Source organism: Nerophis lumbriciformis, linkage group LG14, assembly GCF_033978685.3.
Source record: "Nerophis lumbriciformis linkage group LG14, RoL_Nlum_v2.1, whole genome shotgun sequence".
Lineage (NCBI taxonomy): Eukaryota > Metazoa > Chordata > Actinopteri > Syngnathiformes > Syngnathidae > Nerophis > Nerophis lumbriciformis.
In genome coordinates, this window is record NC_084561.2 from 4,575,773 (window position 1) to 4,596,591 (window position 20,819).

General features: G+C 42.3%; 2 protein-coding genes across 2 annotated transcripts in view; one reads left to right on the forward strand and one right to left on the reverse strand.

Moving 5' to 3' along the window:
- The first annotated feature begins 260 nt into the window (after positions 1–260).
- Positions 261–17,633, forward strand: timm13 (translocase of inner mitochondrial membrane 13 homolog (yeast)). Its single transcript, XM_061976185.1, has 3 exons — positions 261–523; positions 6,813–6,881; positions 17,206–17,633. The coding sequence occupies exons 1-3, from the start codon at positions 401–403 to the stop codon at positions 17,302–17,304; spliced, it is 291 nt and encodes a 96-aa protein (XP_061832169.1). The 5' UTR covers positions 261–400; the 3' UTR covers positions 17,305–17,633.
- tmprss9 (transmembrane serine protease 9) overlaps positions 13,820–20,819 on the reverse strand; it is a 46,688-nt gene continuing 39,688 nt past the window's right edge. Inside the window, exon 15 of the mRNA XM_072914729.1 lies at positions 13,820–14,180. The gene's annotated coding sequence lies outside the window, so the exon portion shown is untranslated. The remainder of the gene's footprint in view (positions 14,181–20,819) is intronic.

The window sequence follows — 20,819 nt, forward strand, 5'->3', positions numbered from 1 at the left end:
ACTAAAAATAAACATAATCTAAAAAAAATGTATCTACAAATAAAATAAGGCAATAGTAATAAATAAATATAAACATAAAATTGTAATAATAATAAATACAAAAAATAGAATAAAATTGAGAACCTAATAAATAATAAATCAAAATAAATACAAAAAATAGAATACAATTGAGAACTTAACAAGAGATTTAAAAGGTTTAGCAAAAAAAAATAAAGTTTTTAAATAATAAACTACAATTCCCATCCGGCCTGTAGCGGAAATGACGTCGCGGCACTTCCGTTGCTGTCAAGGGCACCGGGCTCTCTCATGCTAGTTCACTATCGGCGGCTAACAACCCACACGTGTGTTTCAACAGCTTTCAACTCTTCAATTCTTCCAGAAACTTCCATTTTTTTTAACGATGGACGGGTTCGGTTCGGACTTCTCGGCGGCGGGCGGGGCTGGGGGCAAAGTGGACACCGGCACGATAATGGAGCAGGTGAAAGTCCAAATAGCCGTGGCCAACGCACAGGAACTGCTGCAGGTAAGCTAACGATGCTAACCTGACTTAACTATAAACCTTAAATAAATAAATAATAATACTATAAACCTTCACATTTGTTGTGAGATAACATTTGACTAATAACTCAGACGTTATTTAAAAGTCTCTTATAGACGCTAATTTCCACCTCAATGAAATTGTTCATACAAATTGGGGGTTAAATCACCCAAAAAGGATTCCCGGGTGCGGCCACCGCTGCTGCTCACTGCTCTCTCACCTCCCAGGGCGGGTGAACAAGGGTGATGGGTCAAATGCCGAGGACAAATTTCACCACACCTAGTGTGGTGAAATCAGCGGTTGCGGAGGCAAAAACTCGGACGACTTCCGGACGGCTTCGAAGCAATTCTGGACCACCATCCGCCGCCTCAGGAAGGGGAAGCAGTGCAGTGTCAACACCGTGTATGGCGAGGATGGTGTTCTGCTGACCTCGACTGCGGATGTTGTGGATCGGTGGAGGGAATACTTCGAAGACCTCCTCAATCCCACTAACACGTCTTCCTATGAGGAAGCAGTGCCTGGGGAATCTGTGGTGGGCTCTTCTAATTCTGGGGCTGAGGTTGCTGAGGTAGTTAAAAAGCTCCTCGGTGGCAAGGCCCCGGGGGTGGATGAGATTCGCCCGGAGTTCCTTAAGGCTCTGGATGCTGTGGGGCTGTCTTGGTTGACAAGACTCTGCAGCATCGCGTGGATATCGGGGGCGGTACCTCTGGATTGGCAGACCGGGGTGGTGGTTCCTCTCTTTAAGAAGGGGAACCGGAGGGTGTGTTCTAACTATCGTGGGATCACACTCCTCAGCCTTCCCGGTAAGGTCTATTCAGGTGTACTGGAGAGGAGGCTACGCCGGATAGTCGAACCTCGGATTCAGGAGGAACAGTGTGGATTTCGTCCTGGTCGTGGAACTGTGGACCAGCTCTATACTCTCGGCAGGGTCCTTGAGGGTGCATGGGAGTTTGCCCAACCAGTCTACATGTGCTTTGTGGACTTGGAGAAGGCATTCGACCGTGTCCCTCGGGAAGTCCTGTGGGGAGTGCTCAGAGAGTATGGGGTATCGGACTGTCTGATTTTGGCGGTCCGCTCCCTGTATGATCAGTGTCAGAGCTTGGTCCGCATTGCCGGCAGTAAGTCGGACACGTTTCCAGTGAGGGTTGGACTCTGCCAAGGCTGCCCTTTGTCACCCATTCTGTTCATAACTTTTATGGACAGAATTTCTAGGCGCAGTCAAGGCGTTGAGGGGATCTGGTTTGGTGGCTGCAGGATTAGGTCTCTGCTTTTTGCAGATGATGTGGTCCTGATGGCTTCATCTGGCCAGGATCTTCAGCTCTCGCTGGATCGGTTCGCAGCCGAGTGTGAAGCGACTGGGATGAGAATCAGCACCTCCAAGTCCGAGTCCATGGTTCTCTCCCGGAAAAGAGTGGAGTGCCATCTCCGAGTTGGGGAGGAGATCTTGCCCCAAGTGGAGGAGTTCAAGTACCTCGGAGTCTTGTTCACGAGTGAGGGAAGAGTGGATCTTGAGATCGACAGGCGGATCGGTGCGGCGTCTTCAGTAATGCGGACGCCGTATCGATCCGTTGTGGTGAAGAAGGAGCTGAGCCGGAAGGCAAAGCTCTCAATTTACCGGTCGATCTACGTTCCCATCCTCACCTATGGTCATGAGCTTTGGGTTATGACCGAAAGGACAAGATCACGGGTACAAGCGGCCCAAATGAGTTTCCTCCGCCGGGTGGCGGGGCTCTCCCTTAGAGATAGGGTGAGAAGCTCTGCCATCCGGGGGGAGCTCAAAGTAAAGCCGCTGCTTCTCCGCATGGAGAGGAGCCAGATGAGGTGGTTCGGGCATCTGGTCAGGATGCCACCCGATCGCCTCCCTCGGGAGGTGTTTAGGGCACGTCCGACCGGTAGGAGGCCACGGGGAAGACCCAGGACACGTTGGGAAGACTATGTCTCCCGGCTGGCCTGGGAACGCCTCGGGATCCCCCGGGAGGAGCTGGACGAAGTGGCTGGGGAGAGGGAAGTCTGGGCTTCCCTGCTTAGGCTGCTGCCCCCGCGACCCGACCTCGGATAAGCGGAAGAAGATGGATGGATGGATGGATAGTGTGTGTGAGACAATCATTGCTACTTTAACTTTGTTTCTTTCTTTCTGTCTTTCTTTAGTTTATTTAGAACATGAACACACTTACAGCATAATACATCGCACAATTTAATATAATTTCACTTTACATCATGTCTGAAAAGGAGTAGGAAGACGAAAAGCTTATTTAATCCTACCCCTTTCCCACTTCATCCATCCATTTTCTACCGCTTGTCCCTTTTGGGGTCGCGGGGGTGCTGGAGCCTATCTCAGAGCGTTTACAAATATGTACATTCATTTATTGACTTTTTTTTCATAGTAAAATGACATTCATGAATGAGTAATACAACAGTTTTGTAAGATATAATTAAGTCAGTCATTATTAACATACTGAGATGAAGAATATCTTATTTTCAATAAGGTTGAAAGTATTTTTAATAAGGGTGTAACGGTACACAAAAATTTCGGTTCAGTACGTACTTCGGTGTAGAGGTCACGGTTCGTTTCATTTTCGGTATAGCATACCTGCCAACTACTCCGGTTTTCCCGTAATTAGTACGGTTTTCATCAACCTATTCCGGGTTACGGTTGCAGTGATAAAAAATACGGTTTTTCATTAATTAAAAAAAAAATAAAAAATAAAGTTTTATTCACGAAATCGCGTAACAACAATGACAATCGACACTGCTTCCCGTAACTTCCTATCGAGCCATTCCGAATGCCATGCGCGAGGCTATTTATAGCACCGCTGCCAAGCACGAGGCACCAGTTGCCATTGTTTCCAAACGAGCGAACGATCGTGGAATCAGCCGGAGAAAAATCGCAAACGAGTCTTAAACCGAAAAGAAAACTGCAGTCATTCCATGAAGAATATTCAAAAGCCTATCCGGGAATAATTATCCGTTCCAAAAAGGGTGAAAACTACGCGAATTGCACCTTGTGCAGACAAGATTTTTCGATCGGACACGGAGGAATTAGCAATGTAAAAGACCACGTTGGGACAAAAAAACACAAGTCTAATGCCGTTGCTAGCGATACAAGTGGAAAACTTTCAACGTTTTTCGTCGCCCAAACAGATTCTTTGGATGTGATAAATGCCGAAGTTTTATTTACGGAGGCAATAATTGAGCATGGACTTCCAATCGCACTGGCTGATCACATGGGACAGTTATTTCGGAAAATGTTTCCCGGCTCGAAAATCGCCAAAATGGATGTGGTCGAACCAAAACATCAAACATTATTCAGTGTCTTGGAAGAGAATCCTCAAAAAGTATCGCCGATGTCATGAAGACGGAACCATTTAGCATGTCGACTGACGGCAGCACCGATTATGACGATGTAAAACTGTACTCCATTTGTGTTCGATATTTCGATGACGACATTGGAAAAGTATTGTCAGTACTTCTGTCTTTGAGGGAATGCAATACGGCTTCCACAGGCCAAAACATTTACAAAATACTCGCGGAAGAAATAGACTCAAAGGAAATTCCTTGGCAGAATTTGGTTTGCTTTGCTGCCGATAATGCTGCAGTGATGATGGGATCTAAAAAGGGTGTTGCAGCTTTCATTACGGAAATGTCTCCTTCGGTTTACATCGCCGGTAAGTACAGTTCGTAGCATAAAAAAACTCACAAAACATAACATTTTAAGTACCGTATTTTCCGCACTATAAGGCGCACCGGATTATTAGCCGCACCTTCTATGAATTACATATTTCATAATTTTGTCCACCAATAAGCCGCCCCGGACTAAAAGCCGCGCCTACGCTGCGCTAAAGTGAATGTCAAAAAAACGCTGCGCTAAAGTGAATGTCAAAAAAACAGTCAGATAGTTCAGTCAAACTTTAATAATATATTGAAAACCAGCGTTCTAACAACTCTGTCCCAAAATGTACGCAAATGTGCAATCACAAACATAGTAAAATTCAAAATGGTGTAGAGCAATAAATAGCAACATAATGTTGCTCGAACGTTAATGTCACAACACACAAAATAAACATAGCGCTCACCTTCTGAAGTTATTCTTCATTCGTAAATCCTTCGAATTCTTCGTCTTCGGTGTCCGAATTGAAAAGTTGCGCAAGCGTGGGATCCAAAAATGGCCGGTTCCGTCTCGTAGAAGTCATCGGGAGTCAGTGTCGCTGTTGTTGTGCAGCAGTTCTGTGAATCCTGCCTTCCGGAAAGCTCGGACCACAGTTGTGACCGAAACTATCTGCCCAGGCATTTACGATCCACTGGCAGATGTTGGCGTATGTCGACCGGCGCTATCTGCCCGTCTTAGTGAAGGTGTGTTCGCCTTCGGAGCTGTGTGAAAAAAGCCACCCGGCCTCTTCGCGTAAACTTCCCTTAACCACTCGCTCATCTTTTCTTCATCCATCCATCCCTTCGAGTTAGCTTTTATGATGACGCCGGCTGGAAAGGTCTCTTTTGGATGGGTGGAAGTTAGCATGGCAAGCTAGAACCACAGTGAAGGATGACTCCTCATTCCCTGTGGTGCGAATATTCACCGTACGTGCTCCCGTTCCACAGTGCAGTTCACAGGAATATCAGTTGCTGTGAAATACGGTAGTAATCCGTGTGCGGATGGAGAGATTGCGTCTTTTTATGATCCGGATCCTTGTCGCGTAGTAGGAGCCATTTTGTGGTCTTTACAGATGTAAACAGGAAATGAAACGTACGGTGATATCCGCGCGTTTTTTCTTCTTCTTCCGGGGGCGGGTGAAGCGCTTCCTGTTCTATGGGGGCGGGTGAAGCGCTTCCTGTTCTATGGGGGCGGGTGCTTTCCTTGGCGGTTGCTTGCGTAGAAGAAGAAGCGCTTCCTGTTCTACCGGGAAAAAAGATGGCGGCTGTTTACCGAAGTTGCGAGACCGAAACTTTATGAAAATGAATCGTAATAAAGCGCACCGGGTTATTAGGCGCACTGTCAGCTTTTGAGAAAAATTGTGGTTTTTAGGTGCGCCTTATAGTGCGGAAAATACGGTAAATCTTTTATTACATAAACAATAAATCAAATCAAAAATAATTTCTCTGTACAGTATATCTTTTTATTTGTGATAACGATAACATGTTCAAAACAAAATAAGTTCAAACTATTGAAGTTAGCTTACAGAATAAACATGTCAATCAACCCATATGATTTTTGCTGTAATATTTTTGATTTGAAAAGTCACTGTGACTGATAGAAAAGTGATGGTTTTAGCAACATTTTAACCTGTCTGAATGCTAATAATCATTTTGCGTCGGAATTCCCCACCAGGACTTTGTCCTGGACCTACCGGGGCCTGCGGCCCCTGGACCCTGGCTACTAGGTTTTTCTGATTTCAAAAGTTGGGAGGTATGGTATAGTAAGAAAACAACAAAATACAAATCTTGGGGTTATTTATTTACCAAATTTGCAAAATCTTCCACCAAAAATATTTTTCTTAGTGGCAGGCATGTAATTTTTCCGTCTAAAGTCGGAATTCCGTCTTTTTTAATCTCGGGGGATTTTTTTTTTATTATCTTCCGTTTTTTTTCCGACCCTAAATCAAGATTCGAGACGTAGTTTATATTACGCCGTAGTTGATTGGTCGATATGTTCCTTGTGACCAATCAGGACATCTGTTATGAATGATGACGTTAATAACGTCATCATTCATAATGGTTATTACCGCCATTTTCCATATGTAAACGATGTCGGTTCTCGAGAGAAAGGACGCTTTACGAGTAAAAGAAATTGATAAACATGTCAAAAATAAGTTTCGATGGGACTGGATGGAAAGGGAAATCACTAATACTGTTGGGAAGAAGGAAGTTACGACTTTGTTCGGTGATTTTATTCGGAAAAATCGATCGTCCCGGAAAGGTTTTGTGCACGTGGTGTCATGACACTAGTTAGCAATAGAGAATATGAAGTGATTTTTGGCCCAGGATGTATTTTGCTTTATTCATTATTGAAATGTTTTTTTGCCACCTTATGTTGTATATTTTGTATATGAGATTTCCAGTTCATTTTATCATCTATTAATACTCCCAAAAATCTGGTTACTTTTACCCTTTCTATGTCTACTCCGTCTATTTGTATTTGTGTATGATGCTCTTTTCTACTGTTACCAAATAACATTATTTTAGTTTTACTGAGATTCAAAGATAGTCTGCTTGACTTAATGCTAATCGTATTAAAATATAATTTCTGTAACACATTATTGTCTTGTTGTTGTTGTTGTTGCAGAGAATGACGGACAAATGCTTCAAAAAGTGTATAGGAAAACCCGGAAGCACACTGGACAACTCAGAGCAGGTAGTATGACTTTGTGGACTACTTTCAGTCCGATTATGTGTTGTTTGCCTTGGATTCTACATTTGCAGCATTCAGTTACAGTGCCCTCCAAAAGTATTGGAACAGTGAGACCAATTTGTTTGTTTTTGTTGCAGACTGAAAACAGTTGGGTTTGACATAGGGCCGGGCGATATGGCCTTTTATTAATACCTCTATATTTTTAGGCCATACACGATATCAATCAATCAATGTTTACTTATATAGCCCTAAATCACGAGTGTCTCAAAGGGCTGCACAAGCCACAACGACATCCTCGGCTCAGATCCCACATCAGGGCAAGGAAAAACTCCACCCAATGGGACAATGAGAAACCTCGGAGGGGACCGCAGATGTGGGCACTCAAACACATCCTACCCAATCTGAAACATTCGGTGCTATTTGTTTGAATAATCAATGTCATTGGAAGACACCTGGGCAACAAAACACACCTGTCAGTCACATGTTCCTTTTTACCTGTTATTGACTATTGTTGCGTTTGGACCAGTTGTTCCTCCCAGGGAATTCAAGTCGCTGGTCGCTCCCAAGCTCTTTACGACACTTAAAGCTGAGTAGAAGAACCACCAGAGACAGAATAGGTATTTTGTAATATATTTGCAAAGCTTTGTAAATATACTGAGACCAGTCCAGCATAGAACATTCAATCGCGCAGCTAAGATGGTCTGCCTTACAAAATGGAAACCTCCTATTCTATAAAGTCTCTCTCTCTCTCCCACCCTCGCAGTCTTGTCCCTCCAGCCCAAACACATGCCCATTGTCCTCCGCACCTGGACATAAGAATACCGTATTTTCCGCACTATTAGCCGCACCTAAAAACCACACATTTACTCAAAAGCTGACAGTGCGGCTTATAACCCGGTGCGCTTTATATATGGATTAATATTAAGATTCATTTTCATAAAGTTTCGGTCTCGCAACTACGGTAAACAGCCGCCATCTTTTTTCCCCGTAGAAGAGGAAGTGCTTCTTCTTCTACGCAAGCAACCGCCAAGGTAAGCACCCGCCCCCATAGAACAGGAAGCGCTTCTTCTTCTACTGTAAGCAACCACCCGCCCGCGTAGAAGAAGAAAAAGCGCGCGGATATCACCGTACGTTTCATTTCCTTTGTGTGTTTACATGTGTAAAGACCACAAAATGGCTCCTACTAAGCGACAGGTTTCCGGTTCATGAAAAGACGCAATCTCTCCATCCGCACACGGACTACTATTTCACAGAAACTGCCTAAAGACTTTCAAGAAAAGCTGGCTACTTTCCGTGCATATTGTAAAAACAAGATAGCTGAAAAAAAGATCCGGCCAGAGAACATTATCAACATGGACGAGGTTCCACTGACTTTTGATATTCCTGTGAACCGCACTGTGGATACAACGGGAGCACGTACGGTGAATATTCGCACCACAGGGAATGAGAAGTCATCCTTCACTGTGGTTCTAGCTTGCCATGCTAATGGCCAGAAACTTCCACCCATGGTGATATTCAAAAGGAAGACCTTGCCAAAAGAGACCTTTCCAGCCGGCGTCATCATAAAAGCTAACTCGAAGGGATGGATGGATGAAGAAAAGATGAGCGAGTGGTTAAGGTAAGTTTACGCGAAGAGGCCGGGTGGCTTTTTTCACGCAACTCCGTCCATGTTGATGTACGACTCCATGCGCGCCCACATCACGCTGGTTTTTAATATATTATTAAAGTTTGACTGACCTATCTGACTGTTTTTTTGACATTCCTTTAGCGCAGTTAGATGCGGCTTATAACACGGGGCGGCTTATAGGTGGACAAAGTTTTGAAATATGCCGTTCATTGAAGGCGCGGCTTATAACCCAGGGCGCCTTATGGTGCGGAAAATACGGTAGATAAGAAGGAGTATCTCTCTTTCTTACATTCCATATTCAAGGTTAGCACACAGTATTTGCAGACAACCAAAAGACCACAATTGGAAGAAAAACACTAGCTGTTTTGTAATATGATTATGAAATCAAAGAAGTAACACTTAAATTCGGATATATGTCAATATCAGCCTCCGACACTATGGAGATGTGTTGTACATGAATGCTACTGCTGGTTGTCTCCACAAGCTGGATAGTGTGTACCACGGAGCACTGAGATTTATCACCAACTTACTCACCATTGCGTGTTATACTCAATGGTGAACTGGATGTCTTTATGTGCTCGACGCCTCAAACATTGGTATGTGTTCATCTACAAAACCATTCTTTGTATCACTCCATCTTATCTGTCTTGTCTTTTAACAAAGAAACAAGGAAGTCACAATCTTCGTTCAATGAATGTTCTGCAATTTGTCGTCCCCAAAGTAAGAACTGAACTGGGCAAGAAAGCATTTAGGTTTTCAGCACCGAAGGCTTGGAATAACCTACAATCCAATATTCAACTTCAAACCCTTCTTACATTGAATGAGTTTAAAGCCTCTGTGAAAGGATTGCAGTCTACCTTGTCTGTATGCACATGTGCTATGTGAGCAAGTTTTAATGTTGTAAATTTGACGTTTTATGTGTTGTTTACTGTTTTTAATGTAACCTTGCTGCTGCCCTCTTGGCCAGGTCTCCCTTGGAAAAGAGATCTTTGATCTCAATGGGATTTTTACCTGGTTAAATAAAGGCTAAATTAAAAAAAATGTTCCAATACTTTTGCTCTCATGATAAATGGCTAGGTTCAAACAAAAGGTGCTATCTTCTAAGTTGTGTATCAGATCCAGATGTAATTAAAGCTGCAAGCAGCATTGGTCGGGCCCGCGTATTTGGCAGGTGCTAGTCCTAACTGTCCCAATACTTTTGTCCAGTGATAGTCATAAGTGTCCCAATACTTTTGTCTACTTTTAGTCTGAAGTGTCCCAAGACTTTTGTCTAGTGTACCTACCTTGTCTGCATTGTGTGGGCACGTTGGTGCTTCCTGCTTTTAAGCAGCCATCTTAAAAAAACAGCAGCATCAGCGCAGCGGGTCTTTGAAGGGTCATAAAATCAAAACCGGAGCATTTAGAAAAAAAGCGCTTCTGTCATTGTAATCACAAGGGTTCAATCTCTCTCCTGTGTTAGTTTGAAGGCGAAACGACAAACGCGCTCAGAGGAGTTCGTTTTTGAAGGAAGGTGACCGGTTTTTACAAAAAATTTGTTTTGAAGGGGGAATAGCAAACTTCCTGTTGATTTTTGCTGGGGGTTGTCAATTTATGAAATGTAGGTCTGAGTGAGACCTACATAGAGGTTTTTGTTTCATGTCTCTCCGACCTTCCCAGTGGGAGTTACAGGCAGTTTTGTCAGTTTTTTCGTCCGAGGAGCAGTTTTTTGTGCGTTTCATAAAAAAATTGCGCTAGAGCACAATTTTGAGATTTGGGGTTAGGTTTTTTTATTAGATCACAATTTTTGCCAGTCCTGATGTGTGTGTTCAGTTTGGTGAGTTTTGAAGCATGTTAAGGGGGTCAAATTACAGCTCAAAGAGGCAAAAGTGACTGTTTTTAGTACTTTTTTGTCTTGAAGGGGGAATTGCCAACTTCCTGTTGATTTTAGCCCGAGGATGTACAATTATGAGAACTAGGTCTAAGTCAGACCTACATAGAGGATTTTGTTTCATGTTTTTCCGACCTTCCTAGTGGGAGCTACAGGCAGTCTAGTTTTGTTGTTTTTTTCCTAGGGGGCGCTAGAGCGCAATTTTGTGGGAGTCCTTATGCAATGGGCCATGCGGGCCCTAAATATACCTGGAAATAAAAGCTGAAATGTTGATCTCTTGTCTCATATTCATCTTTTGATGTCAAACCCAAATTTCAGTCTACAACAAAAATAAACAAATTGGACTCACTGTTCCAATACTTTTGGAGAGCCGTTAATGTTGTTGGTCTATGCATGGTGCAAACACAGGTGCACAATATGTATTATTTATTACTCTTTATTTTTAGGGCCCGCATGGCCCATTGCATAAGGACTCCCACAGGGTGAATTTGTAAGGTTTTATTCTTTATTATTCTTTATTCTTCCGCCGTCTCTTTGAGCACTAATTTGACCCACTTAACATGCTTCAAAACTCACCATATTTGACCCACCCATCAGGACCTGCGAAAATTGTCTTTTAATAAAAAATTCAAAAACCACAAAACTCAAAATTGCGCTCTAGCGCCCCCTAGGAAAAAAAAAACTAGACTGCCTATATCTCCCACTAGGAAGATCGGAGAGACATGAAACAAAAACCTCTTTGTAGGTCTGACTTAGACCTAGTTTTCATAATTGTATATCATCGGGCAGAAATCAACAGGAAGTTGGCAATTCCCCCTTCAAGACAAAAAAGTACTAAAAACAGTTACTTTTGCCTCTTTGAGCTGTAATTTGACCCCCTTAACATGCTTCAAAACTCACCAAACTGAACACACACATCAGGACTGGCAAAAATTGCGATCCAATAAAAAAACCTAACCCAAAATCTCAAAATTGCGCTCTAGAGCAATTTTTGAATAAAACGGAGAAAAAACTGCTCCTCGGAAGAAAAAAATGACAAAACTGCCTGTAACTCCCACTGGGAAGGTCGGAAAGACATGAAACAAAAACCACTATGTAGGTCTCACTTAGACCTACATTTCATAAATTGACAACCCCCAGCAAAAATCTACAGGAAGTTTGCTATTCCCCCTTCAACACAACATTTTTGTAAAAACCGGTCACCTTTCTTCAAACATTATCTCCTCTGAGCGTGTTTGTCGTTTCGGCTTCAAACTAACACAGGAGAGAGATTGAACCCTTCTAATTGAAAGTTAGCGAAAGAGTTTTGATACCGGCTCTGGTTTTGATTTTATGACCCTTCAAAGAGCCGCTGCGCTGATGCTGCTGTTTTTTCTAGAAGGCTGCTTAAAAGCAGGGCGCACCAGCGTGCCCACACAATGCAGACAAGGTAGGTACACTAAACAAAAGTATTGGGACAATTCGGACTAAAAGTAGACAAAAGTATTGGGACACTTATGATGAAAACTGAACAAAAGTATTGGGACACTTAGGACTACAACTTGCCAAAATTATTGGGACACTTGGGACTAAAACTGGACAAAAGTATTGGGACACTTAGGACTAGCACCTGCCAAATACGCGGGCCCGACCAATGCTGCTTGCAGCTTTAATTTTCATTGTGTTTTACTTTTTTTGCAATGGAAATGATGTGGTTGCATAGCAGATTCCAGAAGTACACTAAAGAGTTGGTAAAAAGTCGGGGCTGTCAAGAATAATCACGGTCACTTCTGTGATTAATCTTAAAAAAAAAAAATGCATTAATTAATTCTAAAGTCTTAGTTGGCCACATGCGTGGACAGCACCTTTTAGCTCTTATTTCCAAAATTGTGTACACTACTGAATTGGGGTCTTATGGCCGCTTATGTGGACACTTATACTGCCATCTGGTGGTGTCAGAAGAGTATAACATACAATGGAATTTGGGGGAAAAAAGTGTAAAAATAAGAATTAGCATGTCACTAAACATGAAGTACACGTTTGTGTACTTATGGACTAATAAGTACATCATATCAAAAGATGATTCTTAGTTTTTATTCTAATTAGGGTCCAATAAGCCCAAATAGCAAAGAGAGATAAAAAAAAAGCATGTAAACAAACAGCTTGTGCCTTAAGAGGATACCGTATTTTCCGCACCATAAGCCGCCCTGGGTTATAAGCCGCGCCTTCAATGAACGGCATATTTCAAAACTTTGTCCACCTATAAGCCGCCCCGTGTTATAAGCCGCATCTAACTGCGCTAAAGGAATGTCAAAAAAACAGTCAGATAGGTCAGTCAAACTTTAATAATATATTAAAAACCAGCGTGATGTGGGCGCGCATGGAGTCGTATATCAACATGGACGGAGCTGCGTGAAAAAAGCCACCCGGCCTCTTCGCGTAAACTTACCTTAACCACTCGCTCATCTTTTCTTCATCCATCCATCCCTTCGAGTTAGCGTTTATGATGACGCCGGCTGGAAAGGTCTCTTTTGGCAAGGTCTTCCTTTTGAATATCACCATGGGTGGAAGTTTCTGGCCATTAGCATGGCAAGCTAGAACCACAGTGAAGGATGACTTCTCATTCCCTGTGGTGCGAATATTCACCGTACGTGCTCCCGTTGTATCCACAGTGCGGTTCACAGGAATATCAAAAGTCAGTGGAACCTCGTCCATGTTGATAATGTTCTCTGGCCGGATCTTTTTTTCAGCTATCTTGTTTTTACAATATGCACGGAAAGTAGCCAGCTTTTCTTGAAAGTCTTTAGGCAGTTGCTGTGAAATAGTAGTCCGTGTGCGGATGGAGAGATTGCGTCTTTTCATGAACCGGAAACCTGTCGCTTAGTAGGAGCCATTTTGTGGTCTTTACAGATGTAAACACACAAAGGAAATGAAACGTAATATCCGCGCGCTTCTTCTTCTTCTACGCGGGCGGGTGGTTGCTTACAGTAGAAGAAGAAGCGCTTCCTGTTCTATGGGGGCGGGTGCTTACCTTGGCGGTTGCTTGCGTAGAAGAAGAAGCACTTCCTCTTCTACGGGGAAAAAAGATGGCGGCTGTTTACCGTAGTTGCGAGACCGAAACTTTATGAAAATGAATCTTAATATTAATCCATATATAAAGCGCACCGGGTTATAAGCCGCACTGTCAGCTTTTGAGTAAATGTGTGGTTTTTAGGTGCGGCTAATAGTGCGGAAAATACGGTAAATATGTACACACTTGGATTAATCATGCCATTTATTTTGAGAGTGCAAAACTGAGTACATTTTAATTATGCAAGCAAGCAATCACCTGTAATTAAGAATGAATATTTCAAACTGATTAATCTGATTTAAGAAACTATCATTTGACAGCTGTAGTAAAAACAAGAGGGAAACACAAAATACATTAAGACAGCACAGAGCTGCCACTTCAGCAGGCGCCATTTCTACATACAGCTACAAAAGTAGAACAATGATGAACCTAAAAAATAAGTAATATGTAATACATATTCTCTCTGCGGTGCTCCACGACATGGAGCTGGGGGGGGGGACCGAACAAAGCAACCGAGAGAGCTGACTCCGTCCTAGGCTGCCCACTCGCGGATGAGCGAGAATCCGTCTTGGTGAGACCGAAGCATCGGACACGTGCTCATTCGGTCAGGACTCTGTGGAGCTCGGCCATCCTCGCATCTTCCGCCGCATCACCCCCCCTAGTCTCTCCACGCGGACTCCGGTGCAGCAGAGAGCCGGCAGCTGGTCTCCGGTGCAAGCCCGTTCACAAATCAGCGCAGAAGTCCAGAGAGTGCCACCCCTTTGTCGCGCAGTCCACAATCGGCCCGGTCCAAAAGGCAAAAACACATGGAAACAAGAAGGAAACATCAAGAACACAATAGAGGAAACACAGAGCTCCTGCAACCAGCAGCCACACCATCTTTAAAATGGCAGAATATTGTAGAACATGCCATTTAATTAGTGCGATTGCTCCTCTTGCAAGTGACTAACGACAGTGCGAACTTAAATATGGAATGAGAATTACTTCAAACAAGACTGGAAATATTTCACAAGGTCAGAGAAATTGCATTAAAATATTATAGAACATGACATTTAATTAGTGCGATTGCTCCTCTTACAAGTAACTAATGACAGTGCAAACTTAAATATGGAATCAGAATGACTTCAAACAAGACTGGAAATATTTCACAAGGTCAGACAAATTGCTTTAAAATATTGTAGAACATGGCATTTAATTGGTGCGATTGCTCCTCTTGCAAGTGACTAAGGACAGTTCCAACTTAAATATGGAATCAGAATGACTTCAAACAAGACTTGAAATATTTCACAAGGTCAGAGAAATTGCGTTAAAATATTGTAGAACATGGCATTTAATTAGTGCGATTGCTCCTCTTGCAAGTAACTAATGACAGTGCGAACTTAAATATGGAATCAGAATGACTTCAAACAACACTAGAAATATTTCACAAGGTCAGAGAAATTGCATTAAAATATAATTGAACATGTCATTTAATTAGTGTGATTGCTCCTCTTGCAAGTGACTAATGACAGTGCGAACTTAAATATGGAATCAGAATGACTTCAAACAAGACTGGAAATATATCACAAGGTCAGAGAGATTGCATTAAAATATTATAGAACATGACATTTAATTAGTGCGATTGCTCCTCTTGCAAGTAACTAATGACAGTGCGAACTTAAATATGGAATCAGAATGACTTCAAACACGACTGGAAATATTTCACAAGGTCAGAGAAATTGCATTAAAATATTATAGAACATGCCATTTAATTAGGCGATTGCTCCTCTTGCAAGTAACTAATGACAGTCCGAACTTAAATATGGAATCAGAATGACTTCAAACAAGACTGGAAATATTTCACAAGGTCAGAGAAATTGCATTAAAATATAGAACTTGCCATTTAATTAGTGTGATTGCTCCTCTTGCAAGTGACTAATGACAGTGCCAACTTAAATATGGAATCAGAATGACTTCAAACAAGACTGGAAATATTTCACAAGGTCAGAGAAATTGCATTAAAATATTGCAGAACATGGCACTTAATTAGTGCGATTGCTCCTCTTGCAAGTGACTAAGGACAGTTCCAACTTAAATATGGAATCAGAATGACTTCAAACAAGACTTGAAATATTTCACAAGGTCAGAGAAATTGCGTTAAAATATTGTAGAACATGACATTTAATGAACACAATCACTTCTCTTACAAGTAATTAATGACAGCGCTATCTTTAAAACATCAGAATACTGTATAATCTGCCATTTAATTCATGCGATCACTCCTCTTGCCATTAATTCATTACAGTGCCAACTTAAATATGTAATCAGAGTGACTCTAATTGAGACTGAAAATATTTCACTAAGTCAGAAAAACAGAAGGATATTGTAGGATGTGCCGTTTATGAATGCGATTACTTGCAAGTAATTATTGACAGACGCAACTTTGTTTTGTACCAAAACAACACCAAGTGAGACTGGAAATATTTCACAAAGTCAGTAAAATTGCAATAAAACAGCAGAATATTGTATAATGTGCCATTTAATTCATGCGATCGCTCCTCTTTTAGGTAAATAATAACAACTGCAACTAAAAAATGTAACCAAAACATTTCCAAATTAGACCAGAAATAATCTACAAGGTCATAAAAATTGTAGTAAAACAGTAGAATATTGTAGAACGTGCTATTTAATAATAATGCAATCACTCCTCTTGCGTGCAATTAATGACAGAAGCGGTTTGATTTTTTTAAACTCCAATTGAGACCGGAAATAATTCAGAAGGTCAGAAAAATTGCAGTAAAACAGCAGAATATTATAGAACATGCCATTTAATTAGTGCAATTGCTCCTCTTACAAGTAACTAACGACAATGCCAACTTATTTTGAATCAGAATGACTTCAAACAAGACTGGAAATGTTTCACAATGTCAGACAAATTGCGTTAACATATTGTACAACATGCCATTGAATTAGTGTGATTGCTCCTCTTGCAAGTGACTAAGGACAGTGCCAACTTAAATATGGACTCAGAATGTCTTCAAACAAGACTGGAAATATTTCACAAGGTCAGACAAATTGTGAAAACATTAAAATATTGTAGAACATGCCATTTAATTAGTGTGATTGCTCCTCTTGCAAGTGACTAAGGACAGTGCCAACTTAAATATGGAATCAGAATGTCTTCAAACAAGACTGGAAATATTTCACAAGGTCAGACAAATTGTGAAAACATTAAAATATTGTAGAATATGCCATTTAATTAGTGCGATTGCTCCTCTTGCAAGTGACTAAGGACAGTGCCAACTTAAATATGGAATCAGAATGTCTTCAAACAAGACTGGAAATGTTTCACAATGTCAGACAAATTGCGTTAAAATGTTGTAGAACATGCCATTTAATTAGTGCAATTGCTCCTCTTACAAGTAACTAACGACAATGCCAACTTATTTTGAATCAGAATGACTTCAAACAAGACTGGAAATGTTTCACAATGTCAGACAAATTGCGTTAAAATATTGTAGAACATGCCATTGAATTAGTGTGATTGCTCCTCTTGCAAGTGACTAAGGACAGTGCCAACTTAAATATGGAATCAGAATGTCTTCAAACAAGACTGGAAATGTTTCACAAGGTCAGACAAATTGTGAAAACATTAAAACATTGTAGAACATGCCATTTAATTAGTGCGATTGCTCCTCTTGCAAGTAATTAATGACCAGGGCAACTTAAATATGCCCTCAGAAGGACTGTAAACAAGACTGTAAATATAACAATGGTAGTGATGAAGTGCTTGTGTTCCCCACAGAAGTGCATCGCCATGTGCATGGACCGCTACATGGACGCCTGGAACACGGTGTCCAGGACCTACAACTCCAGACTACAGCGGGAACGAGCTCGCATGTGAACAGGCGGCCATCTTGTCCTCCGTCCTCATGCCCTTTGGTCATCCTCAGAGGTGCGCCGACTCGGCAACTTTTTCTGACACGACCTGAGAACTGCAGCACAGCAGTGAACTCTTTTTTTTTTTTCTTTTTTTTTTAAGAAGTAAATATATTTACTGTATGAAGAAGTGTTGGTGGCAGTCATTAGTATCAATACTTATGTTTCTAGCCCTTTGATAGGAAGTACTAGTGTGTTGATGAAAGCAGACACAATACTACTACCTACCCTGTACTACACCTCACAATCTTGTATAAAAAGTAAATAAATAGGAATGATGTCGTGCCACTGAAATGTGTCAGCATGTGTACCTAATGATGTGGCCAGTACAGACTATGGGGACCACACAGTAGGGGTGTCCTGATTCCGTGCTGATATCGCACCGATATCAGCTACAAAAACAAGTTTTGGATGATGTCGACTTGCATGTGAACAGTGTTGATATAATGTGCGATACAAGAGGCCCTGCAGCGTGTCTACTTGGGTGTGATATAAGCGGTCCTACAGCGTGTTTACTTGTGTGTGATATCATGTGCGATACAAGCAGTCCAGCAGCACATTTACTTGTGTGAAATGATATCATGTGCGATACAAGCGGTCCTGCAGCGCATTTACTTGTGTGTGATACAATGTGCGATACAAGCGGTCCTGCAGCACATTTACTTGTGTGTGATATCATGTGCGATACAAGCGGTCCTGGAGCACGTGTGATATGTGCGATACAAGCGGTCATGCAACACATTTACTTGTGCGTGATATTATGCGTGGTATAAGCGGTCCTGCAGCGTGTTTACTTGTGTGAAATGATATCATGTGCGATACAAGCGGTCCTGCAGCGCATTTACTTGTGTGTAATACAATGTTCAATACAAGCGGTCCTGCAGCACATTTACTTGTGTGTGATATCATGTGCGATACAAGCGGTCCTGCAGCGCATTTACAAGTGTGATATCATGTGTGATACAAGCGGTCCTGCAGCACATTTACTTGTGTGTGATATAATGTGCGATACAAGCGGTCCTGGAGCACGTGTGATATGTGTGATACAAGCGGTCATGCAACACATTTACTTGTGCGTGATATCATGCGTGGTATAAGCGGTCCTGCAGCGTGTTTACTTGTGTGAAATTACATCATGTGCGATACAAGCGGTTATGCAACACATTTACTTGTGTGCTATATGTTGCGTGATATAAGCGGTCCTGCAGCGTGTTTACTTGTGTGTGATATAAGCGGTCCTGCAACGTGTTTACTTGTGTGTGATATCATGTGCGATACAAGCGGTCCTGGAGCACGTGTGATATAATGTGCGATACAAGCGGTCATGCAACACATTTACTTGTGCGTGATATCATGCGTGGTATAAGCGGTCCTGCAGCGTGTTTACTTGTGTGAAATTACATCATGTGCGATACAAGCGGTCATGCAACACATTTACTTGTGCGTGATATAAGCGGTCCTGCAGCGTGTTTACTTGTGTGTGATATAAGCGGTCCTGCAGCGTGTTTACTTGTGTGAAATTACATCATGTGCGATACAAGCGGTCATGCAACACATTTACTTGTGCGTGATATCATGCGTGGTGTAAGCGGTCCTGCAGCGTGTTTACTTGTGTGAAATTACATCATGTGCGATACAAGCGGTCATGCAACACATTTACTTGTGCGCGATATGTTGCGTGATATAAGCGGTCCTGCAGCGTGTTTACTTGTGTGTGATATAAGCGGTCCTGCAGCGTGTTTACTTGTGTGAAATTACATCATGTGCGATACAAGCGGTCATGCAACACATTTACTTGTGCGCGATATGTTGCGTGATATAAGCGGTCCTGCAGCGTGTTTACTTGTGTGTGATATAAGCAGTCCTGCAGCGTGTTTACTTGTGTGAAATTACATCATGTGCGATACAAGCGGTCATGCAACACATTTACTTGTGCGCGATATGTTGCGTGATACAAGCGGTCCTGCAGCGTGTTTACGTGTGTGTGATATAAGCGGTCCTGCAGCGTGTTTACTTGTGTGAAATTACAACATGTGCGATACAAGTGGTCATCCAACACATTTACTTGTGCGCGATATGTTGCGTGATATAAGCGGTCCTGCAGCGTGTTTACTTGTGTGAAATTACATCATGTGCGATACAAGCGGTCCTGCAGCACATTTACCTGTGTGTGATATAATGTGCGATACAAGCGGTCCTGCAGCACGTGTGATATCATGTACGATACAAGCGGTCATGCAACACATTTACTTGTGCGCGATATGTTGCGTGATACAAGCGGTCCTGCAGCGTGTTTACTTGTGTGTGATATAAGCGGTCATGCAACACATTTAGTTGTGCGTGATATCATGCGTGGTATAAGCGGTCCTGCAGCGTGTTTACTTGTGTGAAATTACATCATGTGCGATACAAGCGGTCATGCAACACATTTACTTGTGCGCGATATGTTGCGTGATGTAAGCGGTCCTGCAGCGTGTTTACTTGTGTGTGATATAAGCGGTCCTGCAGCGTGTTTACTTGTGTGAAATTACATCATGTGCGATACAAGCGGTCATGCAACACATTTACTTGTGCGCGATATGTTGCGTGATATAAGCGGTCCTGCAGCGTGTTTACTTGTGTGAAATTACATCATGTGCGATACAAGCGGTCATGCAACACATTTACTTGTGCGTGATATCATGCGTGGTGTAAGCGGTCCTGCAGCGTGTTTACTTGTGTGAAATTACATCATGTGCGATACAAGCGGTCATGCAACACATTTACTTGTGCGCGATATGTTGCGTGATGTAAGCGGTCCTGCAGCGTGTTTACTTGTGTGTGATATAAGCGGTCCTGCAGCGTGTTTACTTGTGTGAAATTACATCATGTGCGATACAAGCGGTCATGCAACACATTTACTTGTGCGCGATATGTTGCGTGATATAAGCGGTCCTGCAGCGTGTTTACTTGTGTGAAATTACATCATGTGCGATACAAGCGGTCATGCAACACATTTACTTGTGCGTGATATCATGCGTGGTGTAAGCGGTCCTGCAGCGTGTTTACTTGTGTGAAATTACATCATGTGCGATACAAGCGGTCATGCAACACATTTACTTGTGCGCGATATGTTGCGTGATATAAGCGGTCCTGCAGCGTGTTTACTTGTGTGTGATATAAGCGGTCCTGCAGCATGTTTACTTGTGTGAAATTATATCATGTGCGATACAAGCGGTCCTGCAGCGCATTTACTTGTGTGTAATACAATGTGCGATACAAGCAGTCCTGCAGAACATTTACGTGTGATATCATGTGCGATACAAGCGGTCCTGCAGCGCATTTACAAGTGTGATATCATGTGTGATACAAGCGGTCCTGGAGCACGTGTGATATCATGTGCGATACAAGCGGTCATGCAACACATTTACTTGTGCGTGATATCATGCGTGGTATAAGCGGTCCTGCAGCGTGTTTACTTGTGTGAAATTATATCATGTG

Bases quoted from the DNA above. Each gene is read 5' to 3' on its own strand.
- timm13 (XM_061976185.1), top strand. From the start codon at position 401: ATGGACGGGTTCGGTTCGGACTTCTCGGCGGCGGGCGGGGCTGGGGGC. The intron at 524-6,812 runs GTAAGCTAACGA...TTGTTGTTGCAG, and splicing joins ACGCACAGGAACTGCTGCAG to AGAATGACGGACAAATGCTT. The intron at 6,882-17,205 runs GTAGTATGACTT...TGTTCCCCACAG, and splicing joins CACTGGACAACTCAGAGCAG to AAGTGCATCGCCATGTGCAT.